General features: G+C 35.6%; 1 protein-coding gene across 1 annotated transcript in view; it reads right to left on the bottom strand.

The window, feature by feature from the left end:
• Positions 1-2,298: 2,298 nt before the first annotated feature.
• The window catches only part of LOC127806930 (toMV susceptible protein tm-2-like), an 83,695-nt gene continuing 67,846 nt past the window's right edge, over positions 2,299-18,147 (bottom strand). Inside the window, exons 2-4 of the mRNA XM_052344545.1 lie at positions 7,362-9,972; positions 3,556-3,633; positions 2,299-3,431 (exon numbers count right to left, since the gene is read on the bottom strand). Coding sequence (XP_052200505.1) covers positions 3,376-3,431; positions 3,556-3,633; positions 7,362-9,948 — 2,721 coding nt within the window. The 5' untranslated portion in view covers positions 9,949-9,972 and the 3' untranslated portion in view covers positions 2,299-3,375. The remainder of the gene's footprint in view (positions 3,432-3,555; positions 3,634-7,361; positions 9,973-18,147) is intronic.

The raw sequence follows: 18,147 nt of genomic DNA, 5'->3' as shown, positions 1-18,147 counted from the left end.
AAGAAATTATGGGAAAGGGAGGAGAGAAAGAGTGCTTGGGTTAGTATAACCACAAGGGTAAAATGGTCTCTTTAGATGTTTTTTAATACTAAGTGAAGGCATGATAACATTTTTAAAAAATAAATGAATAATCGATATAATTTAATCAAATCTTAAGGATGGTGTGTGAAATTTACTCTTGCTATTATTATTTGACCAAAAACAAAAAGAAAGAAAATAAAATTAGATGATTAATACACATCATATAAGTTGTTTGGTCTTAACTAATTAATATCTACAGTTACAAATTAAACTATGATTCCACTTGCAATCTCATGGGATGATTCAATCGGCCAATCAACCTCTAAGCACTATATTTGGGTCCATTGGTCTTTGGGCTTCAAGTGTCAATCATTTTTGAAGTTAAAAGGCAAGTGACAACAAAATTCAACTATTAACCATTTTAATTTCAACGGGCAAGACTTTAATCATCATGTAATAGATTTTGATATTGAACAATTCCATAACATAATTTTGGTTCATCCAAATATCAAATGGCATAATTTGTTGAGACCCATATTTATTAAATTACTGTTAGAATTAAGAATTTTGTGTTTAGAGTAATATTTTTTAAAAAATCACATGTATTAATTATAGATGAATATGAGTGTGAACGTGAGTATAAGAAAAGAGATAGCTGGTAGAATACTCAATACATATTTGTTGCTATTTCTATTTTGATGAAAACAGTATTGGGCTGCCATATGAGTGGAGGGGTGCATAGAAGCAGACATCAAACCATTTTACTGCCCATTGCTGACAAATGTCAAACTCAAATGGACGAATTATGGATTTCAGATTTTATTTATTTTTGTGAGTCCAGTTGCCATCTGTTGAGATGCATGGTCTTAGGCATTAGATTAAGGTGTTGATATGCAAGGGGGTGTGGGTTCAAATCCGCAACATATACTCTTTTTCATAGATTTAGCCAAAAAAAAATTATTCTTTGTATGTCCAAGACAAAGTATTAGTATAATTAATAAGTAATAATCAGTTTTAATTTAGATAAACCCTTTGGATCTAATATTGATTATAGATTAGGGAAAATGAAAAAAAAAAGTAAAAATAGGAAACTATTAAATGTTGGCTTAAAGTTATAAAATATGAATGCTATAAGTATAAGGTTAGACTTTTATTTGGTTAATTACAAAAAAAAAATTAACTTTCAATTTATCTTTAATTTTAAACTTAATTTTTAATTTTATCAATTATGCATTAACCTTTCCTCCTTTACTTTCAATTTTAGATTATGATTTATGCCATTACATTATATTGTTAATTGTGCCAGTCTTTGAAGCAACAAATTCTTCCGTCACACTTAGTAACAATAGTTATAGCAAGTTTAAAAAATTCATGAAAAAATCAGGACTTCTTTTAAACGATGAAGAAGAGAGTGTTACAATCAATATTTTTTATGTTTTTTAATTATGAATACATGACCAATCAATTGATTGACTATTGACGAGTTCGAAGAACCAGTATATATAAATTTATTAAACATCCATCAAAGCCACTTATAAATTCAAACATACGTAACGACCCAAGTTTTCGAGTTAGTGAAGAAGGTGGACTTATGTGGGGTTTAAAGAAATGTACGTGTGTTTTGGGAGTTTGTCGTTCGTAAGTTTTCGATTTTGTGTGAGTTTAGTCGAGTGCTCGAGCTAAAAATTTTAAAATAGCCAAGCAAAAACTTTTATTTCGAAATATGCCATATTTCGAAACATGCCATTTATATTTCAAAACTTGCCTTCTATATTTTGAAACATGCAAAACAGATGCTTTTATTTCAAAACATGGCCTTTGTATTTCAAAACTTTCTCAACGAAACACTACGCATATTGCACTATTTTGTCCATAACTTTTTATGTAGAACTCCGAATTGAGATCTGTTTGAAGCGACATAATCTAAATTTCGAGGAATTCAATTTGATATATAATATCGCATATTTTGTTTATAATTTCAGTCAATTAAGGCTTTTCTTAGTCCAAATTAAGCATACGTGTAAGATGCATTCGGATAGGGAAGTAAATGACCATCCAGATGTGTGGGTAAGGAAAGATCCGAATGCAAGGGTTGATATCTGCATGGCTACCCACGTGTCTCGTCTCCACGCTTGCTTTGTGACCAAGAAATGTTTTAATGAGGTGCTACTTAATATCTGTGGCTGAGAATGGCTTATGCTTTAATGTGGCATGGGATTTATCATAGAAAGGCATGATTGGGGGCAAGTTAGTACACCTAATCTCTACATGTATTAATTACAGAGATGGTGGAGATATGGTGTGGTAGGGTATGCGTGATGGTGAGGTATGGTACGTGAGATGATGAAGAATGATGAGGCTGCAACCGTGAGGGTTTGGCAACTATATAAAAGAAAGATGAAGGCTCGGCTAGATAAGAGATCAAAAGAAGAAGAAGAAAAGAAAGGGAAGAAGAAGCTTGGGCAATTGCTGGAAATTGAAGAAGAAGCCTCTGCGTTGGTGGTTGGAAATTTGAAGAAAAGGAAGTCACAACAAACCGCAGGGAACAAGGAAGAAGTCGAAGAGTTTAAGGCAAGCTCCCACTCCTTTGCTTTCCTTTTGCAAGTTTTCTCTCATTTCCTTTATGTTAAGTACTGTAAGCTCTTACTCCTTTTACTTTCCTTTTTGCAAGCTTCCTTTCCCTCTCTTTTATGAAGAAGTATTATAATGAACCATGAGTTTATTTTCTGTTCTTGGCTTTGTTATAATCCCTCTTTCAGCATGAAAATAGGGTTTGCTTCACCCTATTATCCATTGGGAATGATGCTTTCTTGGCTAAGTTCAGATATATGCAAGATTTTGTGGCGTCTTGCAAGAAGATAATGTATGGGTGCGGGTTGGTTCTCGAGTTTATTGAGTCTAGGTTGGAAATGTTAACATCAATAATAGGGTTTGTGCTAAAAGAAAGTTTAATGACTGTATGAAATGGAATTTGTAACGCCCCGCTTTCCCAGGTGCGTTATAACTTGGGACAATAAATTTTTTTTTTCAAAAACTAATGCTAAATTAGACCATACCTCATATCTATCCCAGAATTTCCAATCATTTATCTTGGAAAAGAATCATTATACACATCAAATTGCAGAAGTTAGAATCGAACCTTACATTTTAACATTGATCATAAATCAATTCTTATATCATCATTAACCATAAATAAGGATATACATCATCACTCCTCAAAATGTTCAATCATAAATCATATCTTACATCATGGAAAAACATTCAGATTTCAAAGTAGCAGAACTTAAATACATGGGCTACATATCATACATTCATTCATCATTCAATTCATCAGGCACTTTGTTAAATGTCATTTCATGCTTCATTCATCCTCATATCTGCTACAATCTCCATCTGGACATTTGAATATTCTAGGAGCAAAGTCCAAATTAGATGATGAATCATCTAAGTAAGAGTATAAAAAAAATATATTTCGTGCATGTATGTAATGTCTTACTCATCGTAGGGGTCAACTGCACCCTTCATGCTACTCACCATTTTTGCGGCCACCTCTTTCAAAGTCGGAGTGTATGGGTGCACCCTTGGTAAAGCAGCAATGCAAGTTCGTACTCCCTATGGCCACAATACGCGTGATCAATGATATCAACGTGTACATATACATTTCATAGCATGTCATGTATGTAGTCTACGTGATGGATACATATCAGAGCATGTTAATATGATGAAAACATCCCCGAGGATCGACGTTTGAAACATAAATCACCTACAACCAACCATTTTCCATAAAACTAAATACAGTCGGGAAGTACTACTTACCTTTTCAAGCTTATCGAGCTACCTCGATATTCGCGCATTGCCTCAAAATATGCACATCATCTCGATTTGCGTGTCAACCTCAAACTTTGCACAAGTCACTTCAACTTAAGCCTCAAAACATCCTAATCACCATAATTATTTAAATAAGCATTAAAACATATTTTTCTTGCATTTTCTTTATTTTTCTCTCTATTTCTTCTTATTTTTCCTCAATAAATCCAAACTAAATATTTCTCAAATATTATCTCAAATATTTCACTATAAAAATTCATAAAATAATATTTCTGAATTTCTAAAATTTTCTAGGAAATTTTACTTACCTTAACTTAGCTTCTCCGGCTTCCTCAATATGTGTGCCATATCCTCGAAACGTGTGACCGAACCGATTTATCGCCTAAAATCTTCAAAATATTAATAAATTTCCAAATCCTATTTTTCTAGAATTTTCTAAGATTTTTTGGCATTTTCTCCATTTTATTTTCCTTTTTTTCTTTTCTTTTTCTTTCTTTTTTTTTTCCTTTCTTCTTTTTCTTTTTCTTTTCTTTTCTTTTCACTTCATCTTCAACCTCTGCTCCTTCCTTCCAATGAACCAGCCATGCCCAGCTTCCTTCTATTCTTTTTTTATTTTCTTTCTTCCTTTCTTTTCTTTTTCTTCTTTTCTTCTTCTCCTTCCTTCTTCTTCTTCTTCCTTCTTCTTCCTCCCCTGCCTTCCTCTGCAACGTGAACCAGCACACCAGCCATGCGATCTCCCCCGCTTGGCCCTTTGCTGCTGCCCCCACCCCCGCCTGCTGTCAGCGCCTCTGTCGACTGCTGCACCAGTCGCACCATGCCCACCTCCCTCCATCGTGGCTACTACCGCGCTCGCAGCTGCTGGCTGCACGTCGGCCATGGCTGTCGTGGCCGATTTTGGCCGTTCCAGGCAGCCCTCTTGGTTCCAGCGCTCTCTCTCACGAGCTCTCCTGCTTTCTCTCATTCGATCTTTCCCCTTCTCTCTCTTTCTCTCTCTCTCTCTCTCGATCTCGACCTCTCTTGCTGCTTCTCATCGGCTAAGCTCCCTGCCTATTTATAGGCAATCGATTGCTCCCTCACCTCATTGCCCATATCATCTTGCGTGAAGATTACTCAATTTCTAGCCACACGTTTGCAGAGCATGGAGATTTCAGAGGGTACGGGATATGGGATTTGTGTGTAAATCCCAACACTTGCAAGAAATGGCATGAAGTATGGAGTTGCAAATGGCTGCCATCACTCACACACACACACACACACACACACCACGTCTATATACATACATATATATAATACTATATTATATCAATATATTAGGAAAATTACACTTTTAATCCCCAAATTTCATCCAATATCACTTGTGCAATTCCTTAATTGCAACTATGCCTTTAAATCTTAAATTAATTTGCATTACAATACTGAAAATCCACAATTAATAACTTAAATTTTACGCGATATAGACGATTTCGCCTTTGCATCCTCTCGGGACCTTTGTTTCATCTTGAAATCACTGAAGAGTTGCTCATCACGCAAAATCGAAGCCCTCCTAGGGTTCCGTTGATTTTTCGAGAGTCTCCTACAATGATTCAATTTTGCAGCCCAAATAGCAGTTGCATTTTAGCTGTATTGAAAACCGTTCCTGATCCGATTTCTTTCGATACTATAAATCCTATCTCGAGATGCTCATCAAGGCTATATCATTTTCCTTGGACAATTTCACTCCGAGGCATTCCCTGTAGTCGATTCGGTACTTATAACTGCTATCAAGCCAATTTTTCGATATTTTAAACTTATCTAAATTGCGTGGTAACTTTATGCCAAAACGGGGTATTACAGAATTGATTGGGATATGTTAAAAATCTTAACGAGGAAAATGAATGAAGAGTGCAAATATCAATATATTGACACGTGACTATGGGGTTAATGTCTTGTGCCATAAATGTGTTGGGGACATACAAATATGGATTTAATAACGTGATTTGCATAACGTGGAACATGTGGGCTTTTGCATTGAACTACTTGAATAAATATTCTCATAACAATTGAGTACAGACCATTGCATATACATGACAGTGTGAGTTGCACATAAGCATGCATGATATTATATATATGATTATCAAGTGAGGTTTATGATGGGTATTTGTCCCCTCGACTTCTGAGCAAGGGCATTATTATCGCTGTGCCGGTGACGTCCAGGCAAGTTAGACATGTGCTACCATGCCAAAGATGGTGACGTATGGTTGATGAATGTTATGAGCCTTGATATTGTATATCATATTGTTGAGTATATTGACAAGTGTGAGCCTAAGGGCTATTTATATTTTGTTGAGCATGTGCATGTGATGCATTATAATATGAAACCTTTCAAGAGGGTATACAATGTAAAAAACAATGTGAACATGAACGTGCATGACGGTGTATAGTATATAATATAAACTCAGCCCGCATAATCATCTGCATAATTATGAATATGTATCATACAAACCCGTGGAACTTGACATAGGCATATAACGTAAAGTATAATGAATATATGCAATAACTTGTGACATGGCGTGGGAGCGAATGTGGGAATCTTTATTATGGCTAGTCGTGCGATTCTTTCGAGATATAATTTCCTATGATGCCCTTTTATTTCCAATATGCTTGCTGAATCTTGTGACTCACCCTTACTATTGCATCATTCCAGGTTCATGTGTGGTCGGGCTATGGAGCTAGGAGGCCTAAAGGAGTCGATGTATAGATGTTGCATACAGGGTCATACCCACCGTGAAGATTCTAGGGATGTGCTGGGCCAAGGGATCTAATATTGTAATCCTCAGTAGGAGTTTTGAGTGAGTTATGTATATGTGAAGTGATGTTGTATTCGCTATGCCCTTATGATGTAAAAGAATAATGAGGAAGAATGTAAGGTTTTTTTTATTTTTATTTTTATTTCTATTCGCGACCTCATGAATTTGGGGTCATGACAACATCTAAGGGTAATACAACAACCAAGATACCAAATCACAAAGCAGAAACCATTCCTTCTCATGAGAAGCAAGCAACCGAAAGACATCATGTCGTAAGAATAGATTAAGGAGCAAGTAGTCTGAAGATCAAGAGCTCATGTATTTATCATCCTTTAGATGGTGCCTTCACCTATGAGACCTCATAAATGCAATCAAATTATGGCATTATCACCACATGTGAAGCCCATCATCCATGATATAAATATAGTTACGGGAATATCTATTCTAAGTTGTTTTCTTGAAAGCATAATTGAAAGAGTAAAAGAATTGGGTAAGGACTTAAAACCTTCCAAAATGAAGTCATGGAAATGAAGTCACGGATATGAAAACCACTCGTCGTAGGCTGATGGAATTTACATGTGTATGTAACACAGCCAGCCCCATATTTTGTGAGAAAAATGCATAATTTTCAAGTACATGAAACAAATTAAAACAGTGAATCAATGAATTGGACAGACATATCCATAATCAAAAGAATACAAATGAAACACAACAAATGTTACTGACCTGATATTTCTGTGTAAATCTTGATTATATTTCTGATTTTATATGGAACTCTCATTCTCGGTATGCGGCCAGTGAAGGTAAGGTCCTTGAGTTTGGGCATTGCTCCTTCCTCAGCTACAAACTCCTCCAGATGCGTTGCATCAATTTTCAATACTTTGAGTTGAGGAAAGCCATCAGCTTCTCCAGAGCATACCATCTTCCCAAAGTATGAATTAAGTCCAAGTATAAGGATCTTAAGTCTAGGTAGTTTCTTCAAAGTCACCATTGGGTCCATTTCCAGCAAAGTTTGCTCAAGGACAAGCTCTGTGAGGCATGTTGGCAGTATATCATGTCGTGTAAAATCCACTATGCCCCGGCCGTTCATGTGTAACTTACAAAGGCTTACATATCTAGACAGATCCAAGGCAGAATTCATATCGTCTGGCGATAATATTCCCAATTCTTCTAGGTTCTGTGACAAGGAGTTTGCACTTGACAATACCTCAATGATATGCTTAGTTATAAAACAGACTTCCAGTCTTCTCAAACTATCAAGTTTGTGCAACCAATTGGCCTCAAAAACTTCGACAGGCAATCCAAGGAGGGTCTGCAGGTTTGGTAAAGAAACTTCAAATGGATTGAACCTATGGCAATCCAAGTGGAACCCACGGACTGATGGAGCCCTACAGTTATAAGGTAATCGAATATGTCTTAGTTGCTTCATTTTCCAGATGACCTCAGGGAGGATGACTGTGTGGAATAGCCGTAGATCCAAGGTCAGCAAATTTTTCAAATTGTTTATGGCGTAAGGAAGCTCGATATCACAGAACCCTCCCAATTGAAGGTGATAGAGGTGTTTTAAGTTCACAATTTCATTCATAGGAGCCCTCAGCCTACTTAAGTCCATTAAAATTAGCACTCGAAGAGATTTGAACTTTCTAAGAGGAAGTTCAACATACTGGAAATCCATCGTTGTAAAATCATCAAAACATAACAAAGACCGAAGCTTTGGAGTTTGATGATTTGAAGATACGTAGTTGCGAGCATCACTTTGAAAAGAGGTAGTGACTCTGCGTGGTGCAAGGCAAACGGCACTAGTGGCTAAATTATTGAGGGTGTTAAGAAAGTTCATCTCCCTAGCCTTGCTAATGCAAAGGTCGTGCAAGTTATCATGAATACGACAAAGTCTAACTGTCCCGTCAAATCTCCTCTTGACAACTTGAATTAGGTTTCTACCAACTAATTGATTTAGGTAATCTTGCCCCACATCCTCAACCGCCCTTACTCCACTGCCATGTATAAATCCTTCAGCTGCCCATAAATTGATTAGTATGAATGTGGAAATTTCGTGATCCTCTGGAAATAGACCAAAGTATAAAAAACATGGTTTCAACATTAAAGGTAAATCCTTGTAGCTCAAAGCAAAGATCTTTAAACATTGGTCTTCACCTGTACCTATACTCTCTAATACCCCTTTCCATGCATGTATGCTTCTCTGTCTTGATAACAAGACGCCTGCTATAACTACTATCGCAAGCGGCACACCGCCACATTTCTTTAGTATTTTCTCACCAATGTTTTCCAATTTTGAGGGATCACCATCTTCATCATTGTCTTGTGGGGCAGCCATAACCATTTTGAAGAAGAGCTCTCTACTCTTTTCTTCGTCTAAGGGTTGCAATTCATGTAAAAAAATTTGCCTACCAATTCGTACACATATATCTTTGGATCGGGAAGTGATGATTATTCTACTGCCATTCATGGAATTAACAGGAATGCCATTTTTTAAAGCATACCATGGTTCAATCTGCCATATATCATCAATTACTATCACATACCTTTTTAGGCTTAAACGGCGAAACAAATTACCCTCCAAGTCCTGTTTGCGCTCCTCGTTGGTCAAGCCAACTTGCTTTGCTATATTATGTAAAAGTTCATTTGGGTTTGGTCGTCGAGAGACATAAATCCAAGCTGAATATACAAAATTTGGTCGAACAGAATTATATAGCTTTCTGGCCAGTGTTGTCTTGCCTATACCGGCCATGCCTGTAATTGAGATCGCTCGATGCTCTAAATCTTGATCCGACACTTTGGCCACCAATTCCTCAACGTGTTCGTCCATACCAACAACATTTACTTCGTCAGTGTGAGGAAAAGTTCTTCTTGGATCCCATACCTCTCTTCCAGTAGGGCCACTTGCATCTGGGACTTGATAAGTCTGTCTCCTGCGATTGATATCCACCGCCCTTCGTTTTATTTTTTCAATCTCCACCGCAAAGTCACGAACAGTTTTGGCTTTCAAAAACCAACCAAGACGCCCCTTCCAGCCATTCCTTCTAGGTGGTGATAGCTTAGGGAAGTACTCTTGCATGATATCCTCCAAATCATAAGCAAGATCGCAAGTGCTCCTGATGAAGTCAGCCAATCCTCCTATTTCTGACTCTACTGCATCAGCTTTTTCCAAGAAAGTTTTAATAGACCTCATCTCATCTCCAAACCAATTAATGTTTTCTTCCAACTCAGACAAGCGAGAGCCTTCTTTTGCTATTAGATTACCTGCTATATCAGCAAGTTTTTGGACAACTCCTGAAATAAGCATTTCTGCCATGTTAGATTTCCCGGCAGCAACAACCTTCAATCGGCAGAACAAGAATGAAAGTATAGTAGTAGAAATAAGGAGAACAACGTCCAAGAAGCCCACCAGCAAGTTCCCGGAAATTTTAACAAAGACCAGAAGACCAAGATTTCATTTTTATCAAGTCAATCCTTGCATTAGCAACGCCAACAGCTGGTAATGGCATAAAGTCAACATTATGCTTTTATTTTTATCCAAACAGTCAACATGACGGATAAAGACAGCAGTCCAAGAGTCTTCAAGGACAATAGTGGAGGAAGAAGGATCCAATGAAGATCCTCCACCAGTTGTAGCCTCTGTAGGATAGATTTTCCACATGTATTTTTTATTTTTACCTTTACCGATCAATGTAATCAAAACTTTTCAATATATTATTCATATTCAATGAAATTTCAATGTTCTGTTTTTTTTTCTCAAATCTTCCTTACTGTGTCAATACTCAAAATTACTCCTAAGTGAATTCAAATACATAAAATAAGGAAACAAATTATTTACAAATGTCCTACTTGTCGGGGGAGCATTCTCATGCAACCTCTTTACTGTTTTTAGGAAACCTCTTTTGTTATTGACAAAAAAAAGGAGAAAAATAAAAATATCTAAAATAAGGTTATTGTGCTTAGGGGAAGATTTGTCAAACGTTGTGGCTACTTACTAATATTGAGAAGATTGTATGCTCAATCGAGGCTAGAGAGAGAGAGAGGAGGTAGGGAAGGTAAAGTAAGCGGCTGCCAAGACGGTGTTTGCCTTTCCCAGTTGAGGTGGACAGCGATTACGAGTACTAGTAAGTAGATCAGGCCTCACTACCCTCATTCATCACTCAATTTTATCTGCGACTGTTGTGGTGTTTGGGTTGCATCTGGGTCAACCGCATAAAATCACTTCTGACGCCAATAGTCTCTTGTTATTTTTATGAACTGCCAATATGATTTATACGTTGATCAAAACTCATAGCCAGATAGATATTGGATTATGATCAGTTTAGGCACTATTCTTCTCCAACCAATGGCTGATATTTATCAAACATCAATGATTTAATTCAACAGCTTTGCTATCAGTTTGTTACTAAATTAGATCGAATATAAATCATAATCAAATCATCAATTACACATATAAATATAAAATTTTACGTGAAAAATCTACATTAGAAAAAAATATGAAAAAAAAGAATAAAATATTACTAAATAAATATTATTATAACAAATGTGATATTGATGCAACTAATTCTAGAATGTTAGAAATAGATGTAAAATCATCTATAGATGTATACAAAAAATTTTATTTTGATTAAAAAATAATTCATGAACATATTTTTTTAAATGAGATAAATTCCAATCAAAATTAAATTTGATAATATTTTAATTATAGTCAAATTCGAAATCATAATCACGATCAAATTAAGAGTTTTAATTTTAGTCAAATTTAAATTTTGAGTCACAATTATTAGTTATTTTGGTTAATTAACTATGTTATCTTTGAAATAGATTGTAAAATTGCAACTGAAAATACCGCTCTAGTCTTGCTAAAAGATATATTAATGTCTTTTATTGACAAAAAAAATAGCATTTATGACATCATCCAAGCCAAATGATAGATAGCTATACAAGCAAGTAAAATATGCATTGTTCAACGTGAAATTAGTAAATCTACAAATTGGGATACAAGCAGACATATAAGCAATAAGTAAAATATTACATTGTACGTAAAGAAAAGTAAAAAATGATAAGCAAAATGGGACACATAAGGGAAATGAGGGTATATAAAGGTTATTGTCCTTTTTGCTCTCCACACAAAATCATTCTTATTAAAAAAATAATAATAAAATTAATAATAATTAGATCACGATAAATTAGAGATTCATACTAATAAATTATAAATTTAATTTTTTATTTTATATAATAAAATAAAATTTTTAATTATAATTTATCCCATCTGCTAAATTTAAAAACACAAACAATAAGAGATCACGATTCTTAGAATTGACAAAGGATAGAAGAAAGCTCAGCTCAAACTAAGACAATTATGTAATAATTAACAGGAACGATAAAGACAACAGTTCAAAAGTTTTCAAGGACAATAATGGAGGAAGAGGATCCAAGGAAGATCCTCCACCAGCTGTAAGATAGATTTCTCACATGTATTTTTTATTTTTTATCTTTATCTATCAATGTAATCAAAACTTTTCAATGTATCTCACATATTCAATCAAATCTCAATGTTCTGTTTTTTTTTTTTTTTTTTTTTCTCAAATCTTCCTTTCTGTGTCAATACTGAAAATTACTCATAAGTGATTCAAATACATAAAATAAGGAAACATATTATTTACAAATATCCTATTTGTCAGGGAGCATTCTCATGCAACTTCTCTGTGTGTTTTTAGGGGAAGGCTCTTTTGTTAATGGAAAAGGGGGAAGAAAAAGAACAAAAATCTAAAATAGGATTATTGTGTTTAGGGAGAGCCTGTTGTATTAATATATTTTGTCATCATCAAATGAGCACATAAATTAAAAAGAAGGAGATTATTGAGAAATTTATTGTTTTGATTTAATGAAAAAATTAATAAATTTAGTTAAAAATAATGATAAAAAAAAATTAAGAATAATATGAGAAGAAGTCAAGTTAGTAAAGTTGTTCATCTAGTAAATTATTTAAATTAAGTCAAGTTATAGTGTCTCTTAATCGAATAAATGCTTACATATATTTCAAGTTGATTTTGCCAGAAAGGCAACATTGCAAGTGATGTCTTATGGAGGAGTTTGCGAGTCGTAAAATTGGAATAAAACTTAAAAACATTTAACCAACTCTAGATATCTGATGTATATTTAAATAAAGATTGAGATTAAGGTTTGGTATGTTATTTTGGTTAATTAACTATGTTATCTTTGAAAATACCTCTCTGTTGATCAAACTCAGAGTCAGATGGATACTGGGTTATGATCAGTTTAGGCACTCTTCTCCAACCAAGTTGTATACCCATCGTGATTGTGATAAAATCAACTCTGCCTTTTCATATGTCTATACAACATTGTTTTCTTCTCTTCTTCTTGTGTCTGTTTTGAAATAAAATGTTTACCTTTTGATTTATGCATTAAAAAAAGCCAAGTAAATTTTACTCAAATTTCTTATAGTTTGTGTCATTTTTTACCAAAATTCTCTGTAATTTAAATTTAACATTTGAGATTCTTTCGGTGTGTGTTTTAATTAACCCTTTCCATTAGTTTGGAGTTTAATATTATCAGCAAACTTGTTGAAATAGTATTGTTTTCAATAAGTGTTAAATGCTAAATTTAGGTGGTGCGGGTTTCGTAAAACTAAATTTAAACCGATATAAAATGAAACTTAAACCAAAATCACATAACATTTGAACAAATGAAAGGGACTAATTCAGTTTGGTTCAAGAGATTTGACTTAAATTATACACACCCTTGTTTACAATTTTTTCAAGAAAAAATTGTTTTAACTTATTTTACACTTCCTGTTAAGACAAATACATACATTTTCATCACAAGTTTTTTTAATATATTAATATTTAATTATTGTCGATTAAATCAATATTTTAATTCATTAATATGAATAATATCCTAGTTGTGATTTATCAATCTTATTAACAATTTTTTTTAATATTACAGTTCTGGTAAGTAGCTAGTATTGTTATTCTTGATAAAAAAATACATGAATTATTACATTATAATAAATCACTATATAAAATTATAGGACATGTAGTAATAAATTCTAAAAATGTAAATATCTTGACCAAAATGACATTTATTAACTATTTTTTTAATATATAAATCAAATGATAAATCTTTTATTTCTTTTATTGATAGAACTTGCGGCGGCGACATAGAGGATTTTGTGTACATATGCAACCTAATTTACGACGATGAAGCTGGTCGGCCAAGCAAGTAAGAAAGAAAGTATTGAGTGCACTACCTCATTATGCTAGCATGGCATTATAGTTTAGTTATATCTTTTTGTGTATATAATATTAGGCAGCCTTCTACAAAAATAGACTAGACTTTTTCACCACCAAGGAAGTAGACTAGACCCAGAAATCCTTCTCTGTTTTGGTAATGCTATTAAGCAGAAAGGATATGGTGCCCACTGGATAATGCTGGACGAACGGAACGACAAACAGAAAGTTAGACAATCCTAACAAAATTACATATCTAACCCTTAATGTAAAAGACAAGTTCACCCTCACCTCTCACTCTCTCTTTCCCTCTGTCAAAACCACCCTCTCTCACTTTGTGTCTCCCCCACTCTCTCTCTCTCTCTCTCTCAAACCCAGTTTTATCTCTCCTCCACTCTCTCTCTCAAACTCAGTTGCAGCGTCCGCCCTCCACACAGCCGCTCGCACTGCCGTCGCCGTCACCCCCACCACCTCTGTTCGCATCGTCGTCGCCCACCGTCTCCCCGCCAAAATCGCTCGCCGTCGACCCCCCGAGAGTCAATTTGCTTAGTGGAGTCTCTTCGGTTTATTTGGCATTAATTTTAGTATATAAGACGGTAAAGGTTGTTGGCAATACCACTTGTGAAAGTGTTATTTTTTCTGTAGCTACCAGAGGACTAATGTGCCAGAATTTTGTGAAGCGTAATGATATACGAAGAGGAAATATTTGAATTATCATACACAAAATAGGTGGAGAATATGATTTCAACAATCAATAGAATAGCAATTTCACACATTGAATTGAATCTTGAAATATATACGAGGGCAATAAATTTAGGGACAGTAATTCTTTTAGTTGAATGGCTTCCTCGATCTCATTTGTTTGAGACATTTCCTTATAATCTGAACAATTGGAGCAGAATCAGCAGATGCCGTTACCGAAATATTGAATTTTGAATTATAAGGTATGGAACAAACTGGAGATTATTGGGCAGTTGTACAAGATGTGACAGATTTATATTGTTGTTGAAGCGGCTTTGGCAGCAGAGATACCTGGTTCAAAATGTTGAGTTTCCTTTAGAAGTGATTGTGTAATTTTTTTTTTTAAATTATTGACAAGGAGATAAATTTGTGATTTGCAACCATTACACTGATGAGGTGAAGTGTTAACTTAGTTATGTGAAATGGATGGAAGTTATGAGTTTCACTCTATGTGCGACAATGTGAAATGCTATTCGGCCAGAAGAGGTACCCGAAGAAGTGCCACCCCCAGAAGAGAATTACAATTTCACCCCTTATCCAATTGACAGAAATACCCCTATTCAAATTTGAGTCCTTCCCTCGCTCAGACGCTCAATCTCTCACTCCCTTCTATCTTCTCTCTCAGTTGCTCTCTCTCTGTGTCTTCTCTCTTGTTCGACCTTAGCCATCGCGAAGTCTCTCACTGTTCTCACTACCTTCTCTCTTACTTGCTCTCTCTTGTTCTCTCTAAATCGACCTCCCCCATCACTCAAAACGAAACTGGCCGTAGTGCGACCCGTCTTCTCGGATCGAACAAGGGTCATCGTCTTTTGCCCGTACGATTTTATCTCCGGCCCTCTCTCGACTCCATTGGCTCAGATCTAAAAGGAGGGAGGTAAGTCTTTTAGACATTTTAGTCATGAGCACACATCCATCCTATATACGTATATACGCATTTTCTAGCTTTGGCCGAAACTTTAATGTTAGATCTAGGGAGATTGTGCCGTTGGATCTTGCTAGTTTTAGGGTATGTTGGTCGATGGGCCTTTGGGTGTCTGGTGGTTGCCTATGATCACTGGAAACCACCGGCCACCATGGCTGGTGGCGACTGACAGTCCGCATTTGGGTTGCGACGTCTTTGTATCTAATGTGTTAGACATTGTTTCTATTGAGTTAGACCACATTTTGTGTCTAAAAGACTTTAGTCATCAAATACAAAGATTATTCAAATGTGATGATGGGTTGCGAATTCATCTTTAGCACACATCAGATACAAATATGACTAAAATGAGCAGGGTTGCGACTTTAGCACACATCAGATACAAAGATGACTAAAATGTGTGCTGATGACTAAAATGTCTTTAGCACACATGAATAATCTAACATTGTTTCTATTGTTGGTTTCCATTGTTTCTATTTCTCTGTATATATTCATGTACCATATTATACTTCTAATAAAGTATTGATTTTCTATAATATTTTTAATTTGATTGTAGGCAATCAATTCTAATTTAGGAGATGAAGGAAAGCTCCAATGAGTAACATAGGTATGTATGAGAAAATTAGTGATTTAAAACAAGAAAAACAAAATGTTTATGCAAATTATATAGGTAACATTGTATTCTCTTATGCGTGTGCCTTGTTTGATCTAGTGAATCATAGTGTGCTTCCGGAATTAGCCGAAGATAATGAGGAAAATTGCCAAGATAATGAGGGTCCTCCGTTAAATGACGAAGTAGCAGGAGAATACAATGATCTTGTCCCTAAGGTTGGAATGAAATTCAATTATGAGAATGAAATTTATGAATTTTACAAACAATATGCTTACCATGTGGGTTTTCCAATAAAAAAAAGGAATTCGAAGAAGGGTGAGGATGGGGTCGTAAGATATGTGACTTATGCATGTAGTCGAGAGGGCAAAAGAACTAGTCAAGCTAGCACTTCTTTGAAGCCTCAACCAACAATTCGAATAGGGTGTAAAGCTAAGATCACAGCCATATTAGTTGTTTTAGGAACATGGCAAATAAGCACCATCCATCTTGAGCATAACCATGAAACAAGTCCAAGCAAATCTAGGTTGTATAAATGTAATAGACAGTTGAACGATCAGGTGAAGCGACAACTTCAAGTTAATGATATAGCTGGAATCTCGCTACAGAAAAGTTATAACTCAGCTGTTGTTGAGGCTGGTGGGTATGAGAATCTGACATTTGTGGAAAAAGATTGTAGAAATTATATTGATAAGGTGAGAAAGTTAAGACTTGGGGAAGGAGATGCTGCTGCTATTCAAGCGTATTTTTCTAAAATGCAAGCCCTTTGTCCGGGTTTCTACTTTAGTGTCGACTTGGATAAAGAGTATCGATTGAGGAATGTATTTTGGGCGGATAATAGATGTAGACAAGCGTATAAGGAATTTGGCGATGTTGTGACATTCGACACCACATACCTGACCAATAGGTACGACATGCCATTTGCTCCATTTGTTGGTGTAAATCACCATGGGCAGTCGACACTATTTGGATGTGGTCTACTTTCGAACGAGGACACTAGGACTTTTGTGTGGCTGTTTAGTACATGGCTTCAGTGCATGGAGGATCAAGCTCCCACTGGAATAATCACTGACCAGGATAGGGCTATGCAAAACGCAATTGAGATAGTTTTCCCTAACACGAAGCACAGGTGGTGTTTGTGGCATATACTAAAGAAGTTGCCTGAAAAGTTTGGGAACCATAGTTACAAGGCTTCAATTCTTTCGGCTGTACATGATATTGTGTATGAATCAAATAGTCCTGAAGTATTCGAGCAAGGTTGGAGTTTAATGATTGAGAAATATGCACTGCATGACAACGATTGGTTGTCTGGACTATACACACAAAGAGCCCGTTGGGTGCCATGTTTCTTGAAAACTAGTTTTTGGGCAGGGATGTCAACAACCCAGCGAAGTGAGAGCATGAATGCATTTTTCGATGGTTATGTACACTCAAAAACTTCATTGAAGCAATTTGTTGAACAATATGAGCGTGCATTGAGGTCTAAAGTTGAAAAGGAGTTTCAGGCAGACGTTAAGTCATTTTCTCAGATGGTCCCATGCGCATCGAGATATCCCATGGAGAAACAATTTCAAGAAGTATACACAATCTCAAAATTCAAGGAGTTTCAGAATGAGTTCACAGGGAAGATGTATTGCGAGGTTGTGTCTATCGAGGAGGGGTCGCTTGGTACGAGGTACAAGGTGCGCGAAGATATCATATTTGACGAAAGATTCAAGAAGAGAAAATTTTCAGTTGATATTGACAAAGAGAAATGCAATTTTATTTGTAGTTGTCATATGTTTGAGTTTAGGGGAATAATATGCAGACATATGGTCACAGTATTGATTCGAGATGGTATCAGATCACTTCCTGACAAGTATATCTTAAGGCGGTGGAGGAGAGATGTCAGTAGATCCTACACGAGAGTAAAGATTAATTATAACGGTTGGATTAGTACGCCTAGTCAGTTAAGATACGATAAGCTGTGCAGTGTGTTTGCAAAGATTGCAG

Source organism: Diospyros lotus, chromosome 7, assembly GCF_014633365.1.
Source record: "Diospyros lotus cultivar Yz01 chromosome 7, ASM1463336v1, whole genome shotgun sequence".
NCBI classification, from domain to species: Eukaryota; Viridiplantae; Streptophyta; class Magnoliopsida; order Ericales; family Ebenaceae; genus Diospyros; species Diospyros lotus.
Note: the sequence above shows the minus strand (reverse complement) of the source record. Positions and strands in the feature narration are given on the sequence as shown.